Genomic DNA, 23,837 nt, shown 5'->3' with positions numbered 1-23,837 from the left:
CCTATGCAGACTTTCTTTTTATGCCACAGTAGTTGCCCAGAAAACGTGCTGCCGCCTGGTGTGTCTCAGCTGTTCACAGTCATGTTATGTTATCCCCACCCTCAACTGCTCTGTGGTATCTATTAGCTCAGCTGCCTTTTCCACCAGACATTAGACTGACCTCTGCTGGCGCACTGTGTGCACTATATACAATGAGTTTTATCCTTTCAAAATGGACATCCCCAGACAGCTGCGGGAGATCATTATTTGCATAATTCTGTCTAAACGAATCTAATAGATAAAGCATTCATTGTTTTTGCAGCAGAAGGTTAAGGCTTACACCGGAATTCCATCGGATGTCCGTTGCGGAATGGCTGCGCTGGTTATCCACTGCATGCTCTGCTGTCCGTCAACACCCACCGGCTGCGTTTGCTGTGCGGAGCAGTGCAGCTCCGCCCGAAAGTGGGAGTCACGAGGACCAACGAGATCTTGCAAATTCACTCATAATCGCGCGATATAACAAGATGTAGTTTCTATAAACAGAACCACAAAACCAGAGGAGTAGTAGGAAGACATCTCGGTGCACCTCCATGATTAACATCTCCTCGCCCATGGTGTCAACGGGGTGAAATGACATCTGAAAACCTCTGTCTTGTTGACTTCAGGCCTGCCTCTGTCCATTATGACGTTTTCAAGGTGTAGTGCAGGGAAATATGATCCGCCGTGAACACTGTATTTTATTTTGAAAATTAACCGGATGTTTTATTTTGTTTCTGTGCAAGACTTCCTGTCCCACATGATCTGCTCCGTGCTGAATTGCTGCGTTGTGCTCCGGCGTCTGGCAAAAATAGAAGTCCTGCGTATCTGTTGTGGAGGGCTCCAGAGCGCCGCAGCTGTGACTGAGCCGGAACGCAACACAGCTGCAGCCGGTGGAAGCACACATATTGACTAGAATTGAAATGTATCGGCTCCGCTGCCGTTCTGGAGTGCAGACGCAACCCACACGCATCTGGTGGAATTTGGGGGTTATGTCTTCCCAGTCATCATGTTATTACCTTATCTTATCTTACCTTCCATGCAGTGCAAACATAGCATTTTGCAGTAATTACACCGGAATTTCCCTGTAATGGCCATTGGAGATGTTTGCATCATTCTATATATGTTGATCTAAATTACAAACCATAATAGCTACAACATTGATTGTTTTTGCAGCAGAAAGCTAAGGTTTCTGTCCTCTGTGTCATCATATTGTATGCTCTTAATGACATCGTGCTACATTAACTGTGGTGCAAAAAATGTGCAGTGGCACTAGAGGAATGAATAATGAATCCATCACAAAGCCTTTGCAGTCTGCTAAAAAAAAATGAGCATATCTCAAACAGTGAGTAATGTATGTCATTCAAAGAACTATTAAATGTTAAGACATATTTCCTTTATGTTTCTACATTTCAATATATTTTTGGTAAATATGTTTTGTATTTTTATTTCCCAAAAACTGATAAAAACAACAACAAACAATTTCAATATTTTTATCAATTATTATGGTTTACTGACTTACATAAACCTTTAGCTGAGGTTGTACAGATTTTAGGGACATGAAGCATTTAAAGATACTCAAGAAATGGCATCACAATAAGCAAAAAGATCATTGTAGGACCATTTCTATTGAAGGTGCAAATAGAAAGAGAAAGAAGAGTGCCTTTCTTTTTGACAGTATCAGAAATCATACCATCAGAATTTCTAAAAACCCTGATAAACTAATACAGTTAACTAATACAGCTAATGCAATACTGTAATACAGCCCAAGTCTAATATATATATATATATACTTTTTTTTATGTTCAGTGTTGATTACACCTTGGCTCGTAAATGACTGTAGCTCCAGTAGCGAATCACAAAGACTTCATCTGTGGGATTGTAGGTGACAGAGCCCAAGTCAAAAGACATATGAACAGAGCGGGCTTCTACTTTCAAAGGAGCCACAGGGGAGCAAATTTAAAGGCCACATATTTTTCATAAAGCCATTGTCGGACTCATCACAGCACTGTTCTGAGCAGTAGCAGAGTTGAGGTGCAGATGTGAGAAGAACCACATCAGCAATTCTCAGCAGTGCACCTCGTGTCTGTTCACTCTGCACTCTTTTTTCCCCTTTTGATAGCTTTTACACATTTGTGCTCTCCTTTTCTTTTGAAGTTATGGGTTTACGCGTGAAGTGATTTTTAGAGATGCAAGTTTTATATTAAACCAATGCTTTGTAGCTTAAACACATGTTGTGTGTGCCTTTTTTGTTTGTTTTTTGCACATGATTTGCTAATGTATCTTATTATCTTAATATTTGTTAAATCTCTGAAAATGTAATGTTTCCTCTATGTATTTGATTTTCTCATGTTCTCTTATATACTCACAGAATAATATCTGATGAATATGTAACAGCCTGCATATCTGTGCTGGGCATAAAAGAATATTCCTTTTGGCCCAGTATCAGTGAATGCAGCACTGATTTATTTTGTCTCATTGTGTCTATTAAGCAAACATGTATATCATATTTAACTGTTTATTGTCAAATCTCAATATATTTTTTCTTGAAAGACGCATCTGTTGAGTTTATGCTCGTCTGTTCTTTCCTCATGCTCGCTCAAACACAGAGCAAACCAACACGTTCTCATCCCAAGTCGTCAGGTATCACCGCTTTGTCAGTGATGTTTACAATATATGTGCTAGGTATTCTCCTGTGTCTGCTGTCGACGTTCCAGGATGCTGCAACAAATGCCTCGACATCAACAAAAGTGCATGGTTAGGTTCAGAAAAAAACATCATGGTTTGGCTCATGGTTTCTCATTCATACAGAAAGCAAACACTGAGCTCCTGAGTGAAAGTCCAGGGTCTGTTGGACCCATCCACCACCCCTCCAGCCCACCCTTTTGGGACTCCAGTTCTTTATATTACGTCATTACCAGCAGCATTCAACCTGACACCATCCAGCAGTGTCCCATACCACCATGATAGGTGCCATCAACCCACCTCATGAACTGATGCCATCCATCCACGAATCTTACTGCCACAAAAGATGGCTTTTTGCATGAGGTGATGCATAAATCACTGACAAAGCAGCGATATTTGACAACTTTGAAATGAGAATGGGCTGGGCTAACTCAGTGTGATCAGCCTTTGACTTTTGAAACATGACTGATGAGCCTCCTCAGCTCTCGCCTCTACTGCTTTTCCTCTCTGTCCTCTGTCATACATCCACTCTTTAACCTGTTGTTGGGATTTGCTAAAGGCAAGTTGGTTATTGATTATTAATTACTAATTGTAATTGATGAAGAAATTAAATTTTTAATGTAAATTAATAATTCCGGGGAACCACCCTGGATACAGGGATCAATAACCAACCAGAGAGAGAGGGATGGTGGACATGGCCTCTTTGAGGATCAAAGAGACCTATAATGGCGCCACCAGATACCAGACATAGGGGAAAGTCACACATGTGCAAGTCACAAGCAAGTCTCAAGTCTTTACCTTCAAGTCTCAAGCAAGTCCCAAGTTAGTTGTTGTGAGAATCAAGCAAATCAAGTCAAGTCCCTGCTATAAGTCAAGCAAGTCAAGTCAAGTCATTGCTCAGGTCAAGCAAGTCACAAGTAAAGTCATATGTCACATACAGCAAACATCTCCTCACGATCCGCTAGCTACATGTCCCCTGAATATGCTGTGGAAAAAGTCCAGTCTCTGTAGGCAGCCCAGGCTCCGCAAATGGCAACAAAAACATTTGGGTCCAGGCTGTACCAACCAGCCAGCGCGAGACCAGCGAAAGCAAGCACACACACATGAACACGGTGCCCATGTCTCACGGTCTCGCGGAAGCGTGCACACGTGAATGCAGTGCCCAAAGAGGTAGTTAGAGTTACAGACTACAATGAGGCTAAAATCAGAGTTCAAACAGGGCTCTACATTAACCTTATTCACTAGGAGCACATGTGCTCCTAACTGAAAAAAGTTAGGAACACAGAAAGAAATTTAGGAGCGCAGTGAAAATTTTAAATAACACATTTAATAGGAAAACAACAAAATACAAAGGCTCCTCTGGAGCCACCCTCTCCTCCATCATGTGTGTGGTAAGGGCCCAGCACACAGTTGTCACATCGGATGAACTCAGCTAAATTTTAAAAATCTAATTCATGGTGAAGGATCATGCATTTTCCACCAGTCACTTCAAAAAGCTCAAGAAAACATATTTGTGGCTACAGGGGGGATCAAAAAAAAAATAAAAAAAATAAAATAAAAATCAACCAGTCACCCTCCTCCTCTGATAAGTAGAGAATAGTCCCTTCAGTGCGGTGAGGTTTGTGGACCGTTACCTGCCACAAAGAGAGAAATGTGAACGGCTCGTTTCTCCTCTGACACGTCACATACCTGTGTGCCGCCACGGCTCGGCTGTTCAGATACTTCTGAGCAGTCATGACACCAACAAAGAGGAAATTATTGCACCTGGAGCTGGGCTTCTCAGTCTCAGGGTGAGGAGTTAGCTAGCTCCGTTGTGTTTGATAACATTGTTGAACGTAAACAGAAGTGACGCCCAACGGTGCTTAGCGTGCCTTTATTATTGAATTAAAGCCAAATCCTTTCGAGTCATCTGTCTCAAGTAAAAGTCAAGCCTCAAGTCATGAATACAAAGTCAAAGTCGAGTCTTTTATCACCATTAGTCAAGCAAATCTCAAGTCATCATATTTACAACTCAAGTCTGACTCGAGTCAAGTCATGTCACTCGAGTCCCCCATCTCTGCCAGATACTGATAAGAGTGAAGAGGGAGACTAGAGCAAGACAAGCGGTCATAAAACCGCTGGCCTCATGTGCTCCTTTAAAGGGATAGTTCGACATTTTGGCAAATTCGCCTATTGCCGTAATCCCTATAGTCATATGAGTAGGTACATTACCTTTACCTCAAAACTAATCAAATACACCATCAAATGACTCCAACCCGCTCTTCTGGACAACTCGTAGCTTACACATTCACCACGCTATGAAATAATAATGTAATATTACGAGACAGAGTTGTTTTGAAGCCAAATGCAGAGCCGGAACTACATTCCAGACATATAGTACTTGCTGGGCGGAGTAATTTCAAGACAGCTTATGTTTAGTGCAGTTACTCCCGTCATCAAAACAACAAGTTTGTTGAAAAGAAGCCAGAATATACAGACGCAGAGTTACAGCTTTTGGAAGACGAGAGAGCAACAAGAGAGGCTGAGGCTGCTGAGCAACCAGGGGCTGAGGGGAGACCCAGAGCCGGTGGTGTAAATGTGGGGCTTACTGGCCACTTTATTAGGTACACCTGTGCAATATAAATATAGAGTACGCCTCAAAATAATCACCGGAACACAGGGAGAACATGCTAACTCCACACTCATAAATCACCACAACTCCTGAGGGAACAACAACCTGTCCGTATTACTGGTTGGAACTACGTGAAACTTCACTTTGCTCCATGTCTTCGGCTTGTTACCGCAACCAACCGACTATAGGGATTCCGGCAATAGGTGAATTTGCCAAAATGTTGAACTATCCCTTTAAAGTACGCACAAGATGGTGTCCAGCGAGATCAAATGCGTGGTGGTAAAGTCTCAGTGACGTCAGAGGGCATTCCGCCTGACTCCACCAGGGTCTGGCTGCTGTCGCCCAGTAGGGAGCAAGAGTTTGAGGCCTAGTCCACACGGACCCGTGTACTTCTGAAACCAAAGTTTTTCGGGCTCCGGTTTCCAAAAAAATTCGTCCACACGAGTGATGTGATAAAAAAATATGATCACACGAAACAGCAAAACCCGCTACCAAGTGAAGTAATACATATGCCAAAGCAGTAGGTGGCAATGTAAATTCTAATGGAAAGGCCATTTTAACCAGTCAGAAGTCAGACTCAATACCGGAATAGGGAAGTGCGGAAAATAAAAACAACCACAAACATAGCGCGACCTAATTCAACAGCAGATGCACCTGAATGACCAACTACACTACCACAAAAGCAGCGACGGATCCAGAACCTCCGTTAGCAGGCCCGTTGCCGCTTTGATGGTAGTGTAGTTGGGGTAGCTAGCAACAAGAGCAGCCTCTTTCGTTGGTCGTTAGGTCGAGCAGCTGGATATGCCATCCAAAGAGAGCAGATAGCACGGTCTCAAATAAAGTTAGTGTGACATATAAGGTATTTATGAGTATCTGCCCACTCAATTGTGACATTATTTTATGCATATGATATCGATTTTGTATCTTTACAGATACCATACAGATACCCCCATTCAATTTAAAGCATAACTGATTTGAGTAAAGGCACAAGACCAAATTTGGGTATATAAACGGTTGGTTCTTCAGTTGGCCGTTACACCTAGAGTAAAGCTACTTCAGACCAGCAAAATCACCGTTTGTTTTCATTTATTCTTTCAGGGGGGTAAATGTCACCTAAGCACCTTCAGATTTTAGTAGTGTACCCTTAATAGATAATTTGTTTATATAGTTTGTATTGTGCTTCATGATATTGTTTGAGGGAACTGTTATGTAAGGTAACTGCATATGAGTGGATGCAACCGTCACTAATGCTAGCGTAGTTCCTCAGGGATTTAAGCTGTTATTACTTTAATTTTGACAATCTAACCTGTGACAACACATTAGCTAAGGTTTTAAGGACTGTAGCTGTTGGTAGCTGTTGTTGATTTTGTTTAAATATGTTGAAATATAATTTTATGGGTTCTTGTTTGTCGGACGATTGAGCTAAGCTAACTAACGCTAACGTCAGCTGTGACTTGTTTCCATAGCAACGGTAAACATTCACATAAGGGTGCAGAGTGTAGATTCAAGCTTCACTGTAAATATAGTTAAGATACGTTGTATTAAACACAGGATGTGGGATTTTAGTAGTTAGTAAACTTTAGAAAAGAGCTATTTACCATCACTCTGACATCAAACAATGGAGAGAGGTAATAAAATACTGCAGTTATCCTATCTATACGCAACCACTGGCACCAAAGTCTTCCAAAAACTTCACCTTGGACTCCGGTTTCAAAGAAACGCAGTTTCGGGGGGCCCAAAAGTGCAGTTGCGTGTGGCCAAACAGCCAAATTCGCATAGAATAATATACGGTTTCAGAAGTACATGGGTCCATGTGAACTAGGCCTGAATTTTGGAAGTGATTTACAGTTACTGGACCAATGGAGGCCTGACGTTTTTCCTTTGTTCACAGACTCGCTGGTTTTGTGAAGGCTTCTCTATTGTTTAAAACATGTGGCTGAGGTCCCAACACTAACTTCTGTGGGAGGTATTTGCCCAAAGTGATTAATATATTTGTCACCTCAGCTCTCGGCTAGGTTCTCCTCTGCATCCTCCAAGGTATTTCTCAGCCCCAAACTTACCTCTCTGCTCAGCCCCTGCTGCTTTCTGCTTTCTCCCCCAAACATCTCACCACCCTTTCTTTTCCCTGTGAGGCTCCATTCCTGCAGCAGCCCTTATACAGAAATGCATCTGGGAGGGAGCAGGCCTGTTAAGGTGAGACAAGAGGATGCCGTTATTGACTGTGATTTGCGACTCAGCAGTGCAGCTGCACAGGTTTCTGTCTCTCCGTCTCTCTACAGAGGGGCAGGACCAAGCAACTACAAAGTTATGCTGAAATTAAAGTCCTCCTCTTCTGTCCTCACCTTGGAAGATTCAACCTCCCACCGACACCCTCGCTCACACGTACCTCCTTCCTTTGCCTCAACAACTCATCTCCCAGAATTAAAGAGGTTTTGTCAAGACGAGAGCATCCCAGAAAACAGCCAACCTCACTCTCTCCCTCACTCCTCCTTCTCTTCTCTCTTGCGCCTGTCGCTGGATTCTGATGTACTTCTGCTGCCTGTATCCTCAACGTGGGAAAAAATCTGAATTGTCTCGTACAGAAAAAAACAACTGCAGTGCTCCCTTGATCTTGCAAAGCCTCTAAGACAGTCAACAATAATAATTGTTGGGGGGGTTTTGACAGATGTCGAAGGCTGATACTGTCACTTTTGGATTGGATTTGAAGTTGCAGATCTGCTGATACTTGTGTTCTTAGTGTTTTAAATGCCTTCCACAACCTGCCTGCTCAGTGCTAACCCAGGTTGTGCAGAATTTTTACATTTCCATGTGCCATAGCCAAAAGCATTATATTTTCAGCTTGTCCATCCATTCTTCCATCTATAGTACAAATTTATGTACGTGTGTAAGTACCTCCCATTCTTAAGAATGCAATCTCGAGAAAAACTTGAGAGAATTTCTTCAAATTTGGCTTCTTTGAAATTCTTTAAATTTGGCACAAATGTCCACTATAGTCAAGAATGAAATTATTAGAATTTGGTGGTCCAAGGTCAAAGGTCACTGTGATCTCACAAAACTTAAATTTGGCCCTAACTTAAGAATTCATATGCTAGTTATAATAAAATTTCACACAAATGTCTGATAGGATAAAATGATAAAGTGTTGACATTTTGGATCCAGTGGGCAAAGACGTTTTGCAAAAAGATTTTTCTGGTCAATGTCATAACTCAGGAACAGAAGGGGAGACATTTTGTCAGATACTAAGTTGGTGAAATTAATCTTGGGTGTCCACCTTGAAACTGTACTGATTGTATAGATCCTCTGTGCTGTCAGGGGGAAGATGTGTGGAAAGCATCCATGTTTTCACTGACATGGGTGTAAACTGTAAGTGCAACTTGAGATAGGCATACCACTGCAAGACGGTAATTCTAGCCATTAGAACTTTTGAGGGAGAAGATAACAAAATTTGAGATGATACCAAATATTACAGGCCAAATGAACTGTAGGGGAATGTGTATAAAATGATGCAAAATGCAATAGAATATTTCATTTGATGTATTGGTACAGCCATATAACATATGAAGTCTGGATTCTGTATATTTCATTTTGCTTAAAAGTCACCTGACAGTCCTCAACTGCATCCATCTACAGTTAATCTGAAAATATCTGATTCACTGGGTTTAACAGCTTCACTTAGCTTACTAATAAGATTTTCTAAATTAGCCAAATAAATCTCGCAGCCAATAAATCCAGCTTTCGCAAAGGTTGCTGCCTGTTGCTGTAAGGTGAGCATCACAGGAGTCAGCATATGCTATTTTAGTCATGCAGCTCCAATTAAGTGTAAGAATATTCAAATACAGATTAAGTTTTGGATATTGTCACACAGTGTGGAAAAGTTGTCAAATTTAAACAGTAAGCAGGATGCAACGGTGTCTCCCAAGACTTGCATTACCTGCTAGTTTTGCCAGATCTGTTCTCTGGGTCACCATTTTGTTAAAAACAGTAGATCTGTATTACCTGTTCATCTAATTAACAAAAGAAATATAACTGTCTTTACACATGAGAAAGATTTTCTCTCCATTATCTGTTGTTTCCCCTTTTAATCTGCATCAAAGATGATATTACAGTCAGAGGAGGAAAGTCTATTTTTCAGCAGTTTGTCTTTCAGTGTTACTGTTGGCTGTGCAGTAACACATTAAAATTGCCTTTCATCATTTTCATTCAGTCATAATATGACTTTCTGTCTCACATATTATGTGTGCGCCAGATAGGGGGTACTCTGAACAAAAATATAAACATAGCACTGTGGCTCCGATTTTTCACAAGTTAAAAGAGTTTTTCTGTGCAGACAGAAAACTTACCTTTATTAAATTTTGTTTACAAATGTGTTAAAAATCTTTTAGTGAGCACCTGTCCTTTGTCAAGATAATCCATCCACCTAGTAAGTGTGGGTTTTCAAGATACTGATTAAACAGCATCATTACTAGTCAGTGAAGATTCTCAGTCATCAAGGTCATGGTAATCCTAAGTGCTAATATCGTAGGCAACTGGACTTGCTTGCATTTCTTCAAGAGCTCACGTGACCCCTTACGACTCTGCAAGGGTTCCCACCAGTGTTGGGCAGTAACGCGTTAATATTAGTAACGCGTTACAGTAACGCCATTAGTTTTGGCAGTTACTAATACTCTAACGGATTAGTTTTTAAATTCAGTAATGCAGTTACCGTTACCAAATGGTGCATTACTCCGTTATTTTTGGCCAGGTTTTAAAACGGCGAGCAGCATGCAGTATTCCTTCACATACTGAAGATCCCTTTCACTAAAACATTTTAGCCCTATACAGTAAAAGATAGTCAAGTCAGATAGAGGTATATGAACAATTCTTACCAGAGCATCTTAATGAAACACGTCTCTCACCATCTCTGAAGTCACTGTCGACCTGCTGGCCTCATCACAGTGCTGTAACGCTACATTAAGCGGTAGCGCTTCTGTAGATTTTTAGTCCCAGTAACGTTAAATTATATCCAGTGACGTGATATCCATTGATATCCCGAGGAAGCTTTTGTTGTGGACAGACAATGTCTGCGGTGGGTGACAGACTCCATATCATCATGTAGCTCTTCAAATGTTCTCTTTAGCTCACTTTCCCTATTTGTATCCAAATACCGTAGTTGTAAAACATTTAGCTGCCTGAGAGCGAGTGACTCCACTATAGAAGACGGTTGCATGTTACTACTATGAGTTACTAACTGAGTTACTTTTTAATGAAGTAACTAGTAACGGTAACTAGTTCCTATTTTTCAGTAACTAGCACAACACTGCCACCCAAACAGGGTTTATAGCCTGCAACTTCATACCAGTCATTTAGAACTGAAGAAGCTTCTTGGATGAGAGGTGAAACATCTTCAAGAAACACAAGCAAGTCCAGTTTCCTACATATTAGCACTTACGAGCATTATTAATATCTCACATCTCTTTCACATTGAGCTGATTAGGTTATTATGTCTCTGCGGCAGATATAGCCATGGCCTGTTTGAAGGAGACATTTGTTGATTTCTTCACAGCACTATAAAATAGATATTAGAGAGGGAATTATGATGTATCGTATATAGTAAAAATGCTTTTTGCTTAATTTTTTTCAAAGATGTTTTTTCATGTGAAAGAAGGTTATGTTATAGGTTGTTTTATAAATGTGTATGATTGAATTTGTGCTCATTCAAAGGTAGTGTAATGAAGGACTGAACAACTTTAAGACTGTTCATTTATTCTTTATAGTGTAGATTTCTGTTTCCCTGGCACAAAAGAAGAATAAATTACAACAACAAAATTGACTATTGGCCAAATTGTTATTTTAAACATTGGTATCAATATCAGCCCAGAATTTCAAAATCGGTGCATTCGTAGTTCAATTAGAAGGTTAATGTGTACATTTTAATATTATTTTACAATATCATATATTATTTTAGTGTTTATTCTTCTGAGCAAGTGAATTTGTTTGTTTTTTTTTAAGCTTTATGCTACCCTTACCCATGACCAGTGCTTTAAAGAAAACTGTAATGTACAGAGCCATGTCAAATTGGAATAAAGTACCACTATACTTAACCCAGGTTACTAGTAGGATTACTTTTAAAAAGAAACCAAGAACAGCAATTATTTAAAAAGAAATTTGTTTTATTTGTTTTTTTCTGAATTAATATATAATTACACCGAGGAGGTGGACCACACCGATGAAACAAAATCTCATTCTTAACAAACTGACAAATCAGCTTAAACTTCTGTGTCAAACCCTGTTGCAGACTGTTGAAGGGGGTAAAACATGACTTCGAGCTGATTAAAGCTGTACATATTGCTGTTACTGAACTTGTTTTACATACTGTATGTACTGCGTCATCTTGTTGTGATCGATGATCTATGATATTGTTTCACATTGTTTCATCTGATTCCTCCAACATAAATGTATCGTTATTGTTCAGTGATTGAAACAGTGTATACTGAATCTGATGTATAATGATGGTACAGTTGTTTTGATGACATAATGTTAAACAGTGTATATAGTAACTCTTTTTTTTTAGCCATCTATAGGAGAGTAAATAGTATTTTTTATATATTTATTAACATATATAAAAGCTAATTCACAAAGTAGACAGACATCTTATTTACGCTGACTTGCCTGTTCTTTCTTTTTTAGTAAACAAAAGAAAGACTAGAGGGATGAGTACAGATGGACATCAACTAAAAAAGAGAAGAACAACACAGACACTGAAGGATACTTAAAAAAGATCAACTAAAACAAAAAGACGCGATTTGTAAAGGAGCTCTTCTATCAAGAATGAAAGGAATCTGACAGGATGGACGGAGGATGCTCTGAGGCTGGGGCCTGAACCATTGAGCCTGTAGTGGTGGGGGCTCCGACCCCTGGAAAAACAAGCCTTGCTGAGTGGGAGAGACCAGTTAGAGAAGTCAACATAAAACATTTTATTTTTGTAAACTTTTTTAAGTTTATGATTTCCAAAAAGAGCAAACACTAATGTACGTATATACATATTCTATATTATGTGTATGTAATACATTAAGTATGTTTAAAAAAAGAAGAAGAAGAAGAACTTGGGGGAAAATGTCATGTGTCTTTTGAGTTTAGAGGAGGTAGGTGAGGAGAAGCCAGCTTCCCCCCTCTCTTCTGATTATCTCCTACCACACCCCTCACCCTCTGCTTTAAGGGGGCAGGGGTGAGACTTGGTGTGTGTGTGTGTGTGTGTGTGTGTGTGTGTGTGTGTGTGTGTGTGTGTGTGTGTGTGTGTGTGTTTGTGCACTGAGGGGCAAAAGGGGGGAGCTGGTCCTGCAGACATGTCACTATGTGATTGTTATAGAAATATATGGAGTAGTCTTCAGAAAATAAAATGCTTTTTGAGCCTGTCTTCCACTAATGGACTGCAGTAGTGTAGCTGTTACTTTGGCTAGTTTTGTCAAGCAGCCTGCATTTTGTAGATTCCAAAAAAACAAAAGTGATGAGGCTGTCCCTACCTTATTTTGTGCAAATGGAGATAAGAGAAGGTCGAAATGATTATTTGAAGAATGCACGAGCTCAGCTGAAGTCCACAGTTACCCCTTCCACCAACATGGAACCGGTTGTGTTCCAGTTCTGAAGTGGAGCATTTCAACTAAAGTGGAAGTGATTCAGAACCTGAAAAGTTGGAACCAAAAAGTAGCAGGTTTTCCTCACCTGAAGTGCGAACCGTGATGACATCAGTGGGTGTGTCATATTCTAATAGTTGTAAAGAGAGGATGGTGAAGGTAACATTTGAGAAGTCAAATGAGAAATTGTCCGTGGAAAAAAAACATGCAGTGGTGTCATTAATGGTTGGTTCATGTTTGTTTTTTTGATAAAAACAAATTTCTGTACTAACAGAACAAAAGCTCACAGGTAATTGGTGTGATGCACCACTTTGCTACTGTTGTTTACTTCTGTTGTGCATTGTGCAAAGCCCTCCGTTGATGACGCATCCTTGATGACAATAGCTCCACTCAGAACTGGTGGAAACGCAGGGTGATTTGCAAGACAGCACTGAGGTCCCAAGAGCCTTGAATAGAATTGGGTTAAGAACCAGAGCTATTTTGGTGGTAAAGGGGTAAGCAAAAACTGAAACGTCAGTAGTAGGTCATGTCTGCTGGAGGCCTGGCTGCCCCTGACATCACTACCAAACATGTCATTGTGGTGTTGTGGTTTGAGGTGGCTGTGCTGTGTAGTGAACTGCTTTTCTACATCGTGTTGGGTTGGAAAGGGAAGGGTAAGGGCGGGTGGAACAGGAAGTCAGAGGGAGGGTACAGATTAAAACATGGAAGCTGTCAACTTTGGAGCATCGTAGGAAAGTCTCCTTTCCATCCTTGAACAAAGCCCTTGGCTTCCAGGGCCAATGGTGGGGTGAGAGGGGGAGGGGGTAAAGCCCTATATGAAGTCAAAAAAGTGTCACAAACAAACAATGTTTTATTAAGAGTCTCTTTAAATCTTTCTATTTATATGGATCTCTACTTTAGTGACATCCTTCTATATTTAAACGTTGTACTAATAACATGCTGTCAGGCATGGTCGAAGAGTCAGTTGTTGCCATTTACTAATGTTGTATTTATTGTATTACCAGTAAGGAGAAAAACATTTATATATGAATATAGATATATCTATTTGTGATCTGCAACTCTTGGACATAAGTTTGCCTTTGATTTTCAATTTTCATGCAGAATTCAATGCACTGTCGATGTATGATGAGGTTTCTACTTGTGTGATGTTGAATTCTGTTAACATTAATTTTCTTTCCCTTCAGTTCAGCTACTGAATGTATCTTTAAAAACTCTTAAACTTTTTAGGTAGATGTTGTTGTTTTATATGTACTTAAAACATACAGTATTCTGTAAATTATATACACATGTAAATTATATAGCAAAATGTTTCTCATAATATGCTGGACTTCCTCTTCTGCTGACCCAGATAGACTGTAATGTCATGACCCAAAAAAAGACAGAAGAAAAAGTGTGAGGAGGGGGGCTGAAGAAAGCATGTAAAAGGAACAGCAGTACCCTGCACTCAGTGGGACACCAGTGGGAGATACAGAAATGTGTAATCATTGCAGGATCGGTCAGAATTTCTCTCAGCCAGGCCTTTCAAAATTGATAGGAACAGGGAGGCAGGAAGCAGCCTGCCCTGTGTGAGAGGGAAAGATAAAAAATACTTTTTTTTTAGATAGAGATCTTTCTCCCAGTTTTTTTTCTGCTTTTCTGTTCCCTCTCCCTCTGTCTTTCTCCCTTGAATCTTATATGAATGCTATGTGGAGGTGAGGAGGAGAAGGAGGAAAAAAAGAGGGTGTGGGAGGGAGGGGGTACATCTCTTCTAAGGTTCATGGGGTGGACAAAATAATAGAAACTGATGAAGTCACATCCTAAAGGAACAACTGTTTATAGTCCTTATACAAACTACTGTCTTAAAGTGTAGCTTCAGTATTTTTCAACCTGGACTCTATTTCCGTGTGTTTGTGTGTCTAACTGATGGGAACAACAACTTTTGAAACTGGTCCAGTATTTGGAAGACCACTGCTGCTGGCAGCAGCGAAACAGGCTGCATTGTAACCACTTTTTTTTTTTTGTCAAAGTTATGTCCACCAAAAAATGCTTGTTGCCACTGACATTCTCAAATTGTTATTCTAAGTGTCTGACAACTTATGGAAAGGATTCATACCAAGAAATACCACTTTGATAAATAGTAAGATGCTTTTGGTTTGACCATAAAAAGCCCCCAAAATTGCTGAAGCCATCAGACTTCTTTAAATAATTTTACAATCCAAAAACACACGTCATTCAGAGAAATTAAAGAAAAGAAATAGAAAAAGAAAAAGAAATAAAACTCACAATCACAATCACCAACTCTGGTTTGGTTGAAATAAACCCTTAATTCACCCAGTTAAGGTGGATTTATACTTATGCTTTAGCTCTATGCAGAGCGTAGCCTACGCAAGTGGCCTATGCCATAGTGAGCATTATTACTTGTTCAGTGGTGTGTCTGTGTCACTCTGCAGTTACACCTCCAAAACACAAGTTGACGGTGTGGTATCTGTGAAGTGCTGTAAAGTTTGACGGATTCAAAACACACCCAAAACACACATTAAACATGGCGTAATAGAGACTACAAGAAAATACAACATACAAACGTTATAAGCACAAGCTTTTGACATTTTACATTGCATAAATTAGCCTAGTGGCTAGCGGGGATTTCCTCTACTCATATGAAGTCAGGATAAATCACACATGGTACTTAAAATGCTATTTTGTGGGAGGTGTACATCAGGCTACTGTGTAGGGTATGCATCTACGTTAAGCTATAGGTTGGCCTCAATTTCACCCAGAAGTGTAAATCCCACTTTAGATGTGAAAATATGATAGCTCTTTACTCACTAAAATTACTGTTTATTAAAATGTATTCTGGTGGGGTGGCAAAAAAGAAGATTTTAGGGCTGTTTCTAGTTTTAAAAAAGGGTTCTTACTTTTTAAGAAAAGGCTGATCTCGATAGGGAGTCTTCCCATAAGCTCTCAGACACTAGAGTAACAATCTGATTAGTAGCATTAACAAGCACTTCTAGTGTTCCTAAATTGGTGGTGCACAAAAGCCCCAAGTAGTTACATTGCAGCCTGTTCTGCAGCTGCTAGCTGCAGCGGCCTACTCAATGCTGGGCTAATTTCAAAAATTTGTCCTCCCATTAGACACAAAAACTTGGAGAGATAGGGTCCAGGTTGAACAATACCATAGTTACTTAAAGTTACCAGAATTCAAACTACTACTACTATTATTATTATCAAGTATGACATAAAAACACATGAATACAAACAGGAAAAACATATTTGTTTTTAAAATTTCATCACTTCAGTGAATAAATATCAAATTCTATCAGCCCTTAGTGTATTTGATATAGACCATGTAAAGCCCAGTTCAGACCAAAGATTCACAATGAGACTAAACCACTTTAAAACGTTGCAGAGAAAAGTTGCAGCGGTGTGAACTGGACAGTCTGAGCTCGACCCAAGTCTGCTGATAGTGTGACCTACAATTCAACTGGTCAAATCGCCGGCGGGTGGTTTTAGAACATAAAGCACGTCACCTGTTTCAACAGCCAATCGGCTTGTAGTAAAGTCCAGTGGTCAAGTCAAAATGACCGCAGACAGGGTGTTTGCTTGCTGCGGCAGGCACCCTGTCCCCGCCAAGCCCTCTATTTCCGTCCTCATAGTGTGCTGTTGTCGGACGGTGGGTCGCTGCTGCTCGCTATAGGTGCTTATTCCCCGCCCACACACACACATTCTCATTGATTGATTCATTGGTGCTGCTTATTTATATTATTGTGGAGTACTGATTATAAATACAGTCCATGTGATGCTCGTTTTGTTTCTGTTTTTCACAGTTTCATCACTACTACAAATGCAACTGTAGCCAGTATCTCACTATCACTATCCTCATTCATATTTTAAGAAATATATTAATCATATTCAGAAATAATCAGAACAGAAGTACAGAAAGTTGTTGCATAGAGATGATACACTGTCTTATCTAGTTGCATTGGTGTGAACTGGCAGATTTTACAACATTGCAGAACGACACATTGCAGGTAGTTGCCTGTTTCAACTTGTCTTGTCGCAAATTTGTGGTCTGAACTGGGCTTAAGGTGTGACATGAGCTGTTCTGACCCCAGTCAGTATCACAATTAATGAAATAATTGACTTACATGTCTAGTATAAAACATTGTTCTCATCTCTGGGTTTGTTTGGTCAAGGAAAGCAATGATTCAGCTACAAAAAAATGAATGTAGCTCGGTGTAGCTGAATGAAAGCAGCACATGGCTGTGTAAATGCCAGCCTTAAAGACAGCTTTGTTTTTGTTTTTTTAACCAATGAAGCTTTTTCATTCTTGATGTATTATAGGTTATTTAAAAATATATCCATACAATATGTTTCAATGATCTGTGTTGCTGCTCTTACAGTTGTGATTCAGTTGTTCTGATATTGAAGAAGCTTATTTATTCTGCGTTTCTATTATTTTGTCCAACTCCTGTAGAGCACAATGTGTAATGGTGAATGTGGAATGATGAAAGGTCTTCCTGGGTTGGCGAAAGACATTCTGGAGGCCTTGGTGATATGAAGCAGAGGGCAGGGAGTACCTGCCATGAATTTAGCAAACATAATTCACAGGGAGAGTGTCCCTCCGCCTCCTCCCTCTCTTCCACTTTTTGTCCTTGTCCAGTTCAGCTTTCCAAATGAGCAAAGACTCAGATTGTTTTTCTGTGTGAAAGGATCCAGTGATACCTCCATTTATTTCTGTCTCAGTCATTCAAAGTGCATGTGGAAAAGTGGACCGGATGGTGGACTCATACAGTACATGAGCCTCTTCTGAATGGATGTCTCAAAGCTACTTCAAAGACTGAGACTAAATGTGTGTGTGTCTAGTGGACCTGTTTACCACCATCCCTTAGCACTCCACTGCTGAGCTGTTAAACTGGGATGACTGTTCTGCAATGTGACAAAGCCACTGAGAAGGACTGCAAAAGACATAAAGACAGGGACTGGGACTTTAACAGAAAACAAACAACAACAAAAAAAAAAGAAAAACAACTAACGATGTCAATCTTAGCAGAGATCCAGGAAAGCACTGATCTCTGCCGTGTTCTTCTGATTCTTAAGTTTTCTGTTCTTTCTGTTGTTGGTTAAAGACTTTTGTCCTGTTTACATGTACTGTAAATGCTGTCCATCCATTACTGGTTGGAGAGATTAAAAAAAAAACAAAAGGTGTGAAGCAGCTTTCGTTCTAGCTCTGGTATTCTCTATGGCTGATTACTGTAACCCTAAGAAAACTCTTCTGTTCAAGCTAGCATGTCCTCCTATACCTTGATCCCGTAGGCCTTCCTTCCCTCTACCCTCCTTAACACCCTGCCTTTAGGTACCCATACCATAGCAACGCTAAAACCCTTTTCACCTGTTCTACACACTACACAAGAAATCCTTGAGCTTCCTACCAAAATCAACGTGGGTCTTCTGCAAAACTTTACCTGTTCCTTTATATTGTGTGTACCTCAAATGCAAGCCCTAAAGCAGCTATTATTCTCTGAAACCTCCTGGAAACCAGACCTCGCTCCCATCCCCAGCCCCTCATCAGTGTAGGCCAGGTAGAGTCCAATTACAATCCATGAGCCAAAACCACACCTACCTCCCCTAGTAACCCGCTGACCTCCACCATGAAGGCCACAGTATACTTTCTGCAGAGACAACATTTGGCAGGTTTGCTCGAACTACAGGGCACATACAAATGATTTCCATGTTACCTCACAACCATAAAATCTATTCCAGAAACCGAAGTGATGGTCCTGCTTGGTGTAACAAATTTCTGTTTTTGTAAAACAAAAAAAAAAAAACAAAATAAAAAAAAAGTTGATCATGGTTGGAGGGTTATGATTTAATTGTTCTAGTAAAGATTAAATTGTGATTTTATTTTGAGTCGCCATTGTCAGTATTTGGTTTGCCATATGGTAGGTGCAACTGTTTCTATGTTAATTTCATACCAAGAATGTGATCAGATGATACATAAAACACAGTGATATTATTAAAGGGATTCTTGGCTGATTTTCAACCAGCTTTGTTGAAAACAATGTGGGTAATTTGTGCAAATAAACTGCGGTAAACTTCCCTCCATCTAACCAGTACCTAGTATCCCTGCTCCCCCCATGGTGAAACTTCACCAGATGACGTGTTCTGCATCATTCAGTTCGCTCGTTCTACCAGGCTGTTGCTCAAAGGCTGTACTTCTGTATTTCATATTGCCTGCTATATCTGCAGTCACTGCAGACACAAAGAGTATAGAAGCAAATCAAGAGACAGACCCCTGCCCCATTTTCTCTGTCTCTCAAACTCAAACCAAAATTCAATCAAATGGTTAAACTAGGCAGTGTGATTGAATATATCAGGATCATGTTACTGCACTGCATATTTCTTGCCTAAAATGTTTTCAGAAACATGTTTATTGACCTGTCTAGCTGTAATAGCGAGAGTTTGCGAACAGGAAGTGGGCACCAAACTGCTTCCTGCACAGTGAAAACAAGTCCAAAAACCAAAACCTAAGGTCAAGTGCTAAAACTAAGTAAAGCTAATCAAATATAAACCAAGATTCTGTTTCTGACTTGCATATTTTTTGCCTTAAATGTTTTCATAAACATGTTGACACTTACTCTTAAACTGCAATACGATATCGTTTATTTCCAGCTAGCCATCATATTTTTTCAAACAGACGAGTTCGCATTATGTCACCCACTAGCAGACAGCATTTATCAGCCTGATGTGGTGCAGAGCATTCTGGTACTTGGAGGTTTACTCCCTCTTGAGCAGGGGTGGCCAACCAGTCAGAGACAAAGACCCACAAAAATTACCGTGGTACTACAAAGAGCCACATCATACACATGTGTGCTTACAAACACACTCCCTCTCTCACACAAACACGAAATGACATAAAATCAAAATCCATACATGTCCAATTTTCAAAGCCAGATTTATCTCACACACAAATGAACCATGAATAGAGATACACACAAACACAGTCTCTCCTTCTCATGCTGTCTTTCTCCACCCCCCCTCCACACACAGTCTCTCCCTCTCTCATACTCTCTCCACACACATCCACAGTCTCTCCCTTTCTCATACTCTCTCCATACAGTCTCTCCCTCTCTCATACTCTCTCCACACACATCCACAGTCTCTCCCTCTCTCATACTCTCTCCACACAGTCTCTCCCTCTCTCATACTCTCTGCACACACATCCAGTCTCTCCCTCTCTCATACTCTCTCCACACACATCCACACAGTCTCTCCCTCTCTCATACTCTCTCCTCACACAAAATCACTCTCCCACTCTGCTAAAAATGTTCTTTGTTCATCTTCATACTTTCGCTTAGCCACGCATTTCTTCCCTGCCATTTTTGTTGTGCAATATCACCACTGCGCTCTCGTCCTGCATTCCTCCCGAACTCCACGCCGTCTCACCTGCCCATGCGCACTCCTCTCTCTCTCACTCGCTCCACTTACACCTGTTACATTTCTTAAAGGGCTATATGCACTCGTAACAATGAATTGATTTTTTATGAATGATGGAAGGGCTGCACGCCGATGGTTTTAATTAATGGATCGAAGAGCTGCACACTGATAGGCAAAGAGCCGCATGCGGCTCGCAAGCTGTGGATTGGCCACCCCTGCTCTTGAGCAAAAGCATCCTTTTTTTGTTTTCTGTTTTCATGAAAATTATTTGCATCTTTCTACTGCAGAGATAGTCTAGTTTTATTAAAATGCCATCTTTCCAGCAGTGAAATGCTTCTTTAAAACAGCTGTAGCCGCTGGTGCAATTGTGTTCTTCTTCGTTGGTCAGTACATTTGTTGCATCTATATAGTTAGCCAATCTGATTGATGGAAGTAAAAATACTGTTCCTCTCTCAGAGGGTCAACAGAGCAACATTCCGAGTCACTAAGCTTCACAGTCTATGCTATAGGCACACAGCCCATTTGTATCTGCAAGTTTTATTGACAAACAACCAACATACAAGTTCTACATATATATACTATAATATATACTGTACAAGTTAAGTGATCAAGCTGTGCTAGCAAATTTATGGCAGTTACAAATGTAACACATGTTAAAAATGGTTGCACCCACACTTTGGCGTTAATTACAGACCACAACTAGCATGCTTGACGTGAGAACAATGCTGACAAAAAACAGGTACACGCTGACAACCATGTGGAGTTTAGTTCCACATCATATAAATTTATTATCAAAAAATACTACTGGGTCCTTATGTTTACTTAGTTTGTGCGAAATCAGCTGCCATTTCTCATAAAGACGTTTACTACTGTACTGCCCACATGCTGACATGATGCCATCGTGATGACATTAACATAGCAAGAGAAAACATGCATGACACAACTGTAACACATTACGTTTAAGGCAACTCTCCCCTACTGAAAAACTCAGGAATACTTTCTTGTCTGCTTTAGGCAGTTACGACTAAATGGTTGAGGTTAGGGAAATATCACCTTCACGGTTAAAGGATGGAAAACAGGACATTTACCCTGACCTTCTTTGTTTGACTGTCTCTACAGCAGGGATAACAGCATCACATTACTTCTGCCTTATTACAATCTACTGAAAGGAACAGCAGCATTTGTAGTACTGCAAGCGATCGCTTCAAAGAAAAAGATAAATATGTGTTGTTGTTTTTTTAATCCCTCTAGTGAGGACAGTTTCTGTTTTCCTTAGATCACAGTTCACTCTTAAATGTGCCCCCACTGGTGTGGATGCAAATAATTGTACAAAACAAAGCTGTTGTGAAATAACTATAATTTCCATGTGGTAACATGCCCCCCGATGTTTCTATTCCAGCAATTCTGACTTTTGCTATAAGTATACTGTTGCCTTTATACATCCATGTCACTTCCCGAACCCCAACAGCCTCTTTGTCCTATGCAGATCCCCAAAGCACAAAGGTTTGATTGATGACTTTAGCAGTGAGTGAAATAGAAAGAAAACAATGAGTTTCCATCCATTCTGTTTGTATTTGTCTGTCTGTTTTTGGTTTGTTTTATCTCTTTGAGGCTTCCATGTGCTTTTGTATTCCTTATGTACAGATCTCTGTCAATAGAAAAACCTTGTATTACCGTATATTAGAACAACAAAGACACTCTTCATGTGTGGCTGTGGCTTCACTTAACCTGTGCAATCAAGACATTAGTCGTTAATTAATCATTATGTTTTCTCTTTTTCTCAGCAAACAGTATCCAAGGGACATGGTACAGGTGTATATATATATATATATATATATATATATATATATACCGTTCTGGGTATTTGTTTTCCTGGTTTTTGTTTCTGTATGCTCCCAATGTGCTTCAAAGAAACAATACTATTTATTACATTACTGTTACATTATCATCACATTATTATTATTATTACGACAGTTATTACTATCATGATTACTATTAATAAACATTTCTTTCCCCAGTAACTCTCCTGTCAATGCAGTTAAAGTGGTTTCATGCATGTTCTGCAGGAGTCTATTTAAGCACACATGAAACAGAGCACTGGTTCCCAACCTGGGGGCGCAAAAGCTTCACAGGGAGTCCATTTACAGTTGATCTATATCACAGCATTTCACTCATTTCTGTGGAGAAAAACCACACTAAGAAATCTTGCAGTATGAGGGTATGGTAAAGACGTGAGCACAAGTCATATTCACAGAGCCTTCACGCTCTGCTAAAGAGCCTCGTCCTGCTTCAGAAAAGCACATAGTTAAAACCAGTAGCATAAGGTACTTAGAATGGGCCCCAGTGCAGGCTATTATGACAGGCCCTCAGGCAAGCTAGTTATTAGATATGTGCCTTAACTAGCTACCATATAATCTTATTATCACATGATCACATAGAAACTTGACACTGGATAACACCAGCATACACTTTGTCCAGAAATAATCATAGCATATATACATATATACATATATATAGAATACCAACAGAAATAAGGGATTATACATTTAATTGCATAGTTTTTTATAGTTTAATGGAGAGTAGGCATACACTTTATAACATATTTTGCTATAGATTGCCACTGGCTGTATGACAAAAAAAAAGAAAGAAAGAAAGAAAGAAAGAAAGAAAGAAAACACTGAATTTGTCAAAAAGAGATGTCCATTAGTTAAGTATGATTGTTACAAATTAATTTAAAAGAAAACAATACCAACAGAAAATCATATCAAAAGTTCCTAAAACCATCAGGAATACCTATTTTTGATGGCTTATTTACAGGAAGTAGTTGGCTGAAAATTCATTCAAATCATTGTTTTAAACAAAGTTCCTGCAGTTACTACGCTCACTAATTGAGGGAACTGTGCAGTCTATCAGTTGGTCTGTACTGTTTTTATTGTTGTTTTTTGTTATGCATTGAATATTAAATATGAAATGTCCATGAGATATGTCACTTACTCAGGGGTTGTAGGTTTACTCAATGATAGAAAAAAAGTCTCCCCTGCACGCTTGATGATACATAGATAAATAGCTCCTCCTAGTGGTATGTGCATTCTATTCCCTCACTTCCAAGTGGATTTCACAGTACTCCTCCTCCTGCTTTACGTCAACATTCACTTCAAGTCAGGGCTGCAGTATTATGGACAAAATAATAATCGTGATTATTTTGATCTATATATTTAGATCCTGATTATTAATTGTTTTTAGGGACAAATATTTTTTTTTTTTTTTTTTTATATGGAAACAGTGCTTCAGTAGGGCACTTTTGATTTCTATGTATGTAATCTTGTTACTTGTGTCTTGTTACTCTCATGTATACTGGAGTAATATATGGAGTCCTAACACTAGTATATACAACAGACGGTTCAGGACAGTTCAGGTGCCTCCTTTATTCAGCTCCCCTGTGCAACATAATGCAACTCACACAAGGTTCCTATACTCGGCGTGTCCCCTAATACTACATCACC

The 23,837-nt window shown here is 39.8% G+C and overlaps 1 protein-coding gene across 1 annotated transcript in view; it reads left to right on the top strand.

Moving 5' to 3' along the window:
- Positions 1 to 22,276, top strand: part of LOC125881011 (RNA binding protein fox-1 homolog 3-like) — a 1,507,594-nt gene extending 1,485,318 nt beyond the window's left edge. Inside the window, exon 17 of the mRNA XM_049563926.1 lies at positions 11,978 to 22,276. Within this exon, the coding sequence (XP_049419883.1) occupies positions 11,978 to 11,980 (3 nt within the window). The 3' untranslated portion in view covers positions 11,981 to 22,276. The remainder of the gene's footprint in view (positions 1 to 11,977) is intronic.
- The last annotated feature ends 1,561 nt before the right edge of the window (positions 22,277 to 23,837 follow it).

The sequence above is a fragment of the Epinephelus fuscoguttatus genome, linkage group LG20, assembly GCF_011397635.1.
Source record: "Epinephelus fuscoguttatus linkage group LG20, E.fuscoguttatus.final_Chr_v1".
Taxonomy (NCBI): Eukaryota; Metazoa; Chordata; class Actinopteri; order Perciformes; family Serranidae; genus Epinephelus; species Epinephelus fuscoguttatus.
This window is presented reverse-complemented; position numbering and strand designations above follow the sequence as displayed.